General features: G+C 41.4%; 1 protein-coding gene across 1 annotated transcript; it reads left to right on the top strand.

Moving 5' to 3' along the window:
- The first annotated feature begins 7,317 nt into the window (after positions 1-7,317).
- LOC141613533 (uncharacterized) lies at positions 7,318-8,931 on the top strand. Its single transcript, XM_074432272.1, has 3 exons — positions 7,318-7,563; positions 7,641-7,978; positions 8,115-8,931. The coding sequence occupies exons 1-3, from the start codon at positions 7,318-7,320 to the stop codon at positions 8,929-8,931; spliced, it is 1,401 nt and encodes a 466-aa protein (XP_074288373.1).
- Positions 8,932-9,232: the final 301 nt, after the last annotated feature.

The raw sequence follows: 9,232 nt of genomic DNA, 5'->3' as shown, positions 1-9,232 counted from the left end.
CGCAGCAAGTGCTGCGTCCTTTCCAAGAGGCACAGCAGTTGCTGCGTCCCTTCTCGACGTCTGTCTTCTGTTAATCCGTAAAAAGGATTTAAACAAAAGGTTTTAGAAATTGGTTTTAATTGTATTTTCGACATAAATCTTACATGATGATTACAAAAAGTAAATAACAATTAATAAAAGAAGGATTTACACCCTCAGACTTACATGTTTGACGAAACGAGATGAACTAAGTTTATGTTTTAGTGATGCTCGACTCGAATGTAACGAAAGTGCCCTCGCAAGAGGAAAACGATTTAGATTGATTAAGGTTGATTATGGTGGAGTTGGTCAAATTGGTCGGTCATGCAAAACGAGGCTGGTACTCAGAAGGATCCGAGCTTACGTGGTCGAAAGTTCAAGCATGTAGACGCTAAAAAGTAAGAACGTAGTCTACAATGCAAAGAGAGAAGAGAAGGGTGGACACTCGCGTGAGAAATATGAGGAGCGAAGGCTCCTATTTATACTAATCACGTAAAGAAATTAGGGTTTTCGGAGAAACTTTGGAAGTATAGCCATCAGGTCAATCAAAGATTACAACCTGACGACTATGGCGAAGCGAGGCGGCTCAAGGGGTCTAAACCAAGGACCTATCGTCGGGAACATTTTAGAGTCTGTCGACTATCGAGGAGGGTCGTTTAAAGTCCATTAGACTACGTAAGGAGGCTCGTCAACCATAAGAAGAGATCATACCTGAGACTTCTTCCTCGAGATGCTTCCGGAGGTGCGTAGGAGCTAAGGGTAAGCATAAGAGCTAAAGGATAAGACCTAAAGGATATATAGAGGTTGTGCTAGGGTGTGGGACCCTAAAGAAAAACATCGACGGGAAGGAGGCCAAATATAATTTCAAACTAAGGGGTAACTAAGGCTCGAGTGTAAGAACTCTGCCGGTCTGGGAACTTCTGGAGAACGACACCTTTATCGCGCTCCGTGGGGAAACAAGAAATATCGTGAGTAGCAGGACACAGGCGGGAACTGCTAAGAGAAATCTGCTTGGGTCGTCTTCAAACAAACTTCAGAAGAACTTGAGAAGGACGATTATATGTCATGAACTCTCGTTGGGTAAACCTTATCGGGAACTTATCTCCATGTCTCGAGAGGGATTGTCTATCCGCTTACTCTCGCTGGGGGAATATAATGATGGTGTGTCGAAACACCTGTCAGAGAATACTTGCTCGTTGTGACAAGCAAGGTCTTGGAAGAAATAAATAATGTACGATAGTTTGCAGTTGGCTTAGAAATGCGGGTCTGAGCGAAGAATAACCGTCAAACGGACCAAGAAAGATAAAATGGCATCGGGGAAGAGGCGCACCAAAGATGGCCCCACAAATAACGAAGTCATAACGAATTTTTGAAAATTCGTATGAAGGGAAGTTGAGAAAGAGGCGCAGTAGGAGCTGCGTCTCTTGGAAGAGGCGCAACACCTGCTGCGTCTATTCCTGGGGGTGTCTTTCCTGCGTAAAAATGCGATGAAACAGGGGTTTCATTTCATTATTTCGAAACACAAATCATCAATTTCTCTCTCAAATCTCAACCATTTCCGCCAAAATTTGATCCAAAAGCTTGCATTTGCCATGACTAATCGAAGTATGTATATCATTCTTGCATTAATCTTCTATAATGGACGAATTTGATCGACAAAATTTAGGGTTTTCAACCCTAAAATGTCGAAAATTTGGGGCTTTTCCCCCAAATGGTTTTGCTTTGTAAAATTAACCTTGTAAATGGCTAATTGGTAGTATAAGGATCATAACCATGTATTTGTCTCGAATTTTCGTTGAGTTTTGGGCATTTGAGTGAAATTGGGACAGTTTCACAGCTAAACCGTAAATTGCTTCGAACACAGCCTTAGGATTGCTCATTTGCGATGAAACTTGATATTTGGAATCGTTGGATGATGGGTAAACTTCTTACCATCTCGGAATTTTGGTTTGTGACGGCTTTTTCAGGACACTTTTCTAGGGCATAATCGTCGTTATAACGAAATGCTGTCGAAATTTCGACTCGAACCCATGACTAGGCTTCAACTTAGGCTTGACCTAACCCAATTTACCACATGAGTGATCGGGTTTGTTGGATTACGGCAAAACATGGCGAGAAAAGAGCGACTTCGGGGCTTCTAAAACTCGAAAATCCCCTAATTAAGGTTCGTCGTCACTTGACGCGGCCTAAAATTACTTTAACGTTGCAGGTGACGAGGCTTATACTTCTGGGAGAGCTCCCATGGACATAGACACAGCCGTTGACGCTTCTCGTGCTCTCGAGGAGGCTTTCACTGCTGTTGGGGCAGCTGTTGAGGTTGCTGAGGACGAGGTCCTCGAGGAGGAGGAGGAGGAGGACCCGAGGCGGGCCAACGTTTGGCGAGGTGGTCGTCAGTTGAGGGGAGCACCTGCGTGGGCTGAGACTGTTGGAATATGTGTCCTCCGACAATAATGCGATCACAACTGTCGATCATGATGATCACATGTTTAAGTCTCATTTTAAAGAATACAATTGGGAAGTAATATTTTACTGTCAACTGGTCCACACATATCGGTAATGATTGGCTGACTAGAGTTTGACATTACTGTCGTGCGACGGTGGTGATCAGTTGATCCCCTTAGGTCATACCTAAAGGGTAACACTCTTAATTGATTATTTAATTGATCGTATGACGATACGGGTTAATTAAATTACTTAAAATTGACGGATGATTTTGGAAGTAATATTTACGTATCTCATTATAATTTGATTAAATAAGATACGGTCTAAGTGATCAAATTGTTTTATTACTTAGATGAAATTATTGTCTAAAGAAACAATTGCATTTGAATGAATAATTTATTATAAATACAAGATGTTGTGATTTATAATTGGTAAAATATTTTGGTACAAGTAATTGTGAATTACTAAGTCAATTTTGTATATGACGTATTTTTATTAATGCGTTGATTTTTAATATGTTAAAAATACATAACAATTTTATGTGACATGTGACATGTGACAAATTGACAAATTGACAAAGATAAAATGGAATCCATTTTATCTCTAAATGGACCGAAATAATGGAGTGTATTAGGAAATTATTATGTTAATTAACTTAGTGGTAAACATAATCATATTCTACTCGGTCGAGAACTTCCCGTATATGCTTTACTCGATCGACTGAAAAGAAGCACTCGATCGACCATTTTTCACTCGATCGAGTACAAAAAGTACTCGATCGAGCTCTTTTCTCGCGTAAGCTCTTTAATTCGTCATTTATTCCTTTGGAATGCGTAAAAATTCCCCAAACCAGCATAAAAACACGTGCAAAAATTTTCCAAAATACCAAATACGTATAAGAACAGTCTATAGTCTTAAATCTACGCTAAAAACTGTCTAAAAATCTAATTGTCCTAATTAAAAGCAATAAAAGAAATTCAATGGAAATTTTAAAAATTGTTTTTACAAGGTGTTACACGGGGCATTTCCCCGCTCAATTCCCAATGCAATTCAGTAGCCCCTGGGAGGGCTCCTGACTGGAGGACGTCATCTCAGCAACATTGACTGTCCTCTTCAACTTCCATGAGCTTGAATTTGAATCATTTAATTCTTTAGGAGGGGAATAGTTCACATCCACATATGCACAAACTTTCGTCATCCTTGCTCCTTTATCACCGTCTTTAGCATCCTCACTTCCAATTTGATTGACATTAATTGCCCATGTCCCTTAACAGCTCCTTCATTGCTTTCATCTGTACCTACAGCAAGGAAAACAAACGAACTTTCCTCCTTTTTGCTCTCAATCTGAGGCGGAGGGGTAACAATAGCAGCATGATACCCCAAATTTTCATCTGGAGTGTCAATAATAGGATCAATAGAAGAGAGGGCATTGCAAGGCTAAGCTTGCATGGGAGCCCTCCGGAACTTAGACTGATGGAATATCAGCTCCTCATCCCCTACCTGAAAGGTCAAAGTCTTACCCCCGACGTCTATTACGGCACGGGTAGTAGACAAAAATGGTCTCCCTAAAATAATAGGGGTGTGTGCATCTTCGGGGATGTCTAAGACAACGAAATCAACGGGAATAAAGAACCTCCCTATCTGAACAGGTATGTCTTCTATTATACCTAGTGGCCGTGATATACTACGGTCGGCCATCTGGACAGTTATGTTGGTGCAACTCAGCTTTATCAAACCAAGTCTCTTAGCCAGAGACAGCGGTAAGACACTCACGCTAGCACCTAGATCGCATAACGCGTTATCAATCAAATGGGTACCGATATGACACGAAATTGAAAAACTACCCGGATCTGACTGTTTGGGAGGTAACTTATTTTGAAATAGGGCCGACCCCACCTCAGTTAAAGCTAATGTCTCATTATCACTAATATTCCTCTTACGCGATAAAATTTCTTTCATAAATTTAAGGTAAGAGGGTACCTTTGTCAGCAGTTCGGTGAATGATACAGTGACTTCTAAGCTTCTCAGAAGTTCGACGAATTTGCTGAATTGTTGATTAGCTTTAGTACTCTGCAGACGCCTCGGGAAGGGAACCGTGATGGGTATCTCGAGTCCCTTGTTTCTCTTTTCCAATGTGTCACCCGGAGCAAGCTCTATATCCTTTGTACGCTTCTTACCTCTCGAACGAGGTCTTTCTAGTGATTTCTCGCTTAATCGAGCACTAGCAGGCTCTCGATCAAGCTTCCCGTCATCCAAACTACTCGATCGACCAAAATGCCCATTCGATCGAGTAGAATCTTCAACAATATCACTCGATCGAGTGGAATTTTCACTCGATCGAGCAGTCTGCTTTTCCTGTTCACTCGATCGAGTAGAAAAACCACTCGATCGAGTACTTTGACCATCAAAACTGCTCGATCGACCTCCAGAAACCAGTCGATCGAGCACTTTCTTAGCCGTCAGCTCATTTTCTTCGCCAAAACACTGTTCATCATCAGTTATAGCCTTCCTCGGGTCTGATTTCAACACTTATGGTCCCTCATATGAACGACCGCTTCTCGGATTGATGAAATTTACCGTCTCATGTGGATTCTTCTCATTTTGAGTCGGTAATTGACCCTGCTTTTTCTTGTGGATTGATTCGTGGCTAGTTGGGCAACTTGAGTTTCAAGTGCCTTAATGGACGATCTTTCTCGTTGATCACTCACCGCCACTGCTTCGTAAAAGACTGAAACATGGACTTTAGCTCACCAATTTCACTCACCCCACCGGAAGATGATGCACCGTGATTAGGAGGAGTGAAGGAAGAAGGCTTCTGAAAGCCTTGTTGATTTTTATGTGGAGGGACATACGGCTGCTGCTGGTGCGGAGGAGGAGTAGGATTGAGCACATTTTGACTAGTCCACCTCAAGTTGGGATGGACTGCCCCTTGGTTGTTGTAATAGGAACCCCCTCCTTGCCTATATTGTTGAAAGGCAAGGACTTGTTCCTTCTCCGCAAGACAGCCAACAGCAGTGTGGCCATCATTGCTCCTACATCTCTCGCATGTGACGGTCTCTTCCCTAGTAAGAACATGGACCGTCTGAGGCTCCCCAGCAGCTTGTAACTCCAACTTGTCAAATCTAGCATTCATGGCTTCCAGCTGAGCCACAACCTGCTTATCGACTGCATGAACTGTTCTTATGCTATCCCTCGGGTTTCCATACTCAGCACTATGATTCGCCATCTCTTCAATAAGGGCCCATCCCTTATCATCATCTGTATTCTCCTGGAATCTCCCACTGGATGACGCATCAAGTATGGCTCTGTGGTCATCATACAGCCCATTGTAGAACTGATTAGCTATAAAGCAGGGATCAAAACCATGGTGAGGAATAGACCTAACCAACTTCTTGAATCGGGACCACGCCTCATATAAAGTCTCATCGGGAGCCTGTCTGAAACTGGTAATCTTGGCCCTCAGCAGATTGGTGCGCTGTGGAGGGAAGTATCTCTTGTAAAAGGCAAGAGCAAGAGACTCCCAATCAGAACTCCCGCACTGTGCGGTCCAAGTCGATCGACCACTCCCCGGCCGAGTCACCAAAGAGAAAGGAAATAGAACCTCCTTAATCTTGTCTTGAGTTACCCCCTTAGTGGCGGGGATGGTAGAACAGTAGTCTGTAAAGACCTCCATGTGCTTCCTCGGGTCTTCACCTGCCACACCTCTATAAAGATTTCTCTCCACCAGATTGATATAGGAAGGATGGATGTCGAATGTATTCCCATCCTCAGTCTGGAGATTGAAACCCTTTGGAATCGAGGTTGCTTTAGGTACTGAATGACTAGAAAGTTTTGGCATCTTTACTGTAGAGATCGGACTGTCTTCTTCGAAAAGAGAGTGATGTAGCTCTGGCTCGAAAGTACTCAAGTCTTCCTTTCGTGATTTTCTCTGCAGACGGAGTCTATGCCTAAATAGTCTCTCTAGCTCTGAATCAGCTAAAACTAACTCAAACCTGTCTGACCTGGGCATAAACAACACTGAAAGAAAATAAATAAGAACTGCCTCAAGGAATAAAAATTCCCTGAGACGGATAAAAATAAACGAAACAAAAACAAATAGGGAAATTGCCTCCCCGGCAACGACGCCAAAATTTGATACGTCTGTCGTGTACCTATAAAAAATAAACTAACTAAACTAACTATATAGCTAGGGAAGTCAGGTCGATCTCCTCAGGGAGGCAAGATATCTGTAGAAGTCCGTCTATTTGGTCACAAATTGGGGGGGGGGGGGGGGTTGTTTGAGTTGTTTTCTAAACTACAAAGTTTAAAGGAAGAGAAGTAGAGACAAGAGCAGTAAAGGCAAGAAAATAGGGTTAAACTATCAGATAAAGAGGGACATGTCGGGAATTCGGTTCACTACGGTAGTCTAATGACTCAAATGTAAACAACTCAGACGAATTAATGTAAGAAGGATGTGGAAAGGTCCTTTCGGTCCACCTTCTACCCTAAAATACCACTAACTTAACTTTCATTCTCGTGAGGTAGTCTACTGTTCATAGCAGACCTATTTAGTCCAATCTTTCGATCTAGGATTAATTTTAGCCAGATTAAAGAGATGACTCAGAAGTGTGCACTCAACTAAGTCGATAAATACAATTAAATTGCTATGGTGACAGAATCTCACAATTAATTCATCTATTTCATTTACTACATCGTCACATTCCTACCATAGGTCCCCTAATCCCAACATGAAAGAGGTTTAGCTACTCATATCGCTATTTAAACTATCTAAACTAGCAGCAGATAAATTACCAGCATTCAACATATTAAAACTATAATTAAATCGCATAAAGAGTCTATAATTAAATCGCATTCAACATGAAAGACGGATGGGAATTCATTGATAAGATGTTTCAGTACTACAATTTTCCCCCAAAGTTTAAGAACTGGATTCTAGGGTGCATCACTTCTACTTGGTTCAGCTTGAAGATTAATGGTGATAGAGTTGGCTTTTTTAAGGGTGAAGGTGGTCTGAGGCAACGGGATCCTCTCTCCCCCTTCTTATTTGTTATGAGCATGAAGATTTTTTCTCGTACTCTTAGGCACATTCACAAGCATCCTCAGGTTTCATACCACCCCAAGTGTGGACCTGTGAGACTAATCCATTTAATTTTTGCAGATGACCTAATGCTCTTTGTCAGGGGTTATATTCCTTCTATTGCTGCTGTCACACAAGCATTAGATACTTTGCAAGCATGTCTGGGTTGTATGCTAATCCTGAGAAGACCAAAATCTATATGGGAGGTGTTCAGGATGAGATCAAGCAGGGGGTTCTTCAGGCTACAGGGTTCAAGGAGGGAGAATTTCCCTTTAGATACTTGGGTGTACCTTTGAATGATGGGAAATTGAACAAAAGCATGTTTGCTGATCTTCTTAATAGAATCCAAAAAGCTTTGCAACACTGGTCTACACACAAACTTTCATATGCAGGAAAGATCAGTTTGTTGAACTCTATTATTTTGGGCATGGAGCAATACTGGTGCTCTACTTTGTTAATTCCTAAAGGAGTGATTAAGCTAATTACAAAGTTTTGCAGGAATTTCCTATGGAATTCTGAAGAAGGGTGTAGGAAAATGATAATGAAAAGTTGGATGTCTTGTTGTGCCCCTCACCAGGAAGGTGGGTTCAATATTAAGGAAGTGCTGGCCTGGAATAAATGCATTCTGGGTAAATGGATTTGGGAACTGGAACAGGGATCTGATAGCATCTGGTCTGAATGGCATTCCAAATATAATATCAGGAAGCATTTGGACTGCAGTTTCAAAGCCTACTCATTCTGAAAGCTGGCGCAGCATTCTGAAAGTCAGGGATGAGTTGTTGATGCATACTGGGAACATTCAGAGTGCAAAACAGTTCATGGCAAGTTGTGTTCACCAGGGGAAGTTGCAACTGAATATGCTGTATGATAAGTTCAGGCAATGCCTGAATACTGTTAGCTGGGCAAAAGTGATTTGGCAACGTGCAGTTCTACCCAAGCACAGCGTGTTTCTAACACTAGCAATGCAGAAGAAACTCGCTACCATTGATCAACTAAATTGCAGAGGTATTCATTTGGTTAACCGCTGTGTTTTATGCAAGAAGGACAATGAGAATCATAAGCACTTATTTTTTAAGTGTTTGTTTTCTAAAGAAGGTTGGCATGGCATTCTCTCTTGGATGAAGATTTCTGGGCGTACGAATAGTCTCAATAAGGAGTTACATTGGGGTGCAAATAGACGTATTTGTAAACATTGGAAAACCAAATGGTTTCTAGGGTGTCTTGGTGCCATGGTGTACAGCATTTGGGAAGAAAGGAATGTTAGGATCTTTCAAGGATTGGAGCATACTGTGGATGGTATTATTAGGAAAGTTCAATTCCTTGTAATTATTAGATTATTGTATGCATCTAAATTGCATAAGGAGGATGAAATAGTGGGGTACTTAACTAGCTGAAAACTCATATTGGTTATGCTTTTGTAAGATTGCCTTTTTATTCCCTTAAATGGATGAATATATGGCTTGCCTTTCTTGCAAAAAAAAAATTAAATCGCATAAAGAGTAAATTAGGGCAAAGGATTAAACGAAGTAAACAAATGATTAAAGCAAACAACGATTGATTATTATTAAGAGAAGAGAAAGGAATTACAATCGTGCGAATCCGGCGTAAAGAACACAAAATCCGAGCAAAGTAAATCCGAGAACAAGGTTACAGTGAAAGGGAAAAGCAACGTAGTCAAAGTTCTCTGTGTAAACT

This window comes from Silene latifolia, chromosome 11, assembly GCF_048544455.1.
Source record: "Silene latifolia isolate original U9 population chromosome 11, ASM4854445v1, whole genome shotgun sequence".
Classification (NCBI taxonomy): domain Eukaryota; kingdom Viridiplantae; phylum Streptophyta; class Magnoliopsida; order Caryophyllales; family Caryophyllaceae; genus Silene; species Silene latifolia.
Note: the sequence above shows the minus strand (reverse complement) of the source record. Positions and strands in the feature narration are given on the sequence as shown.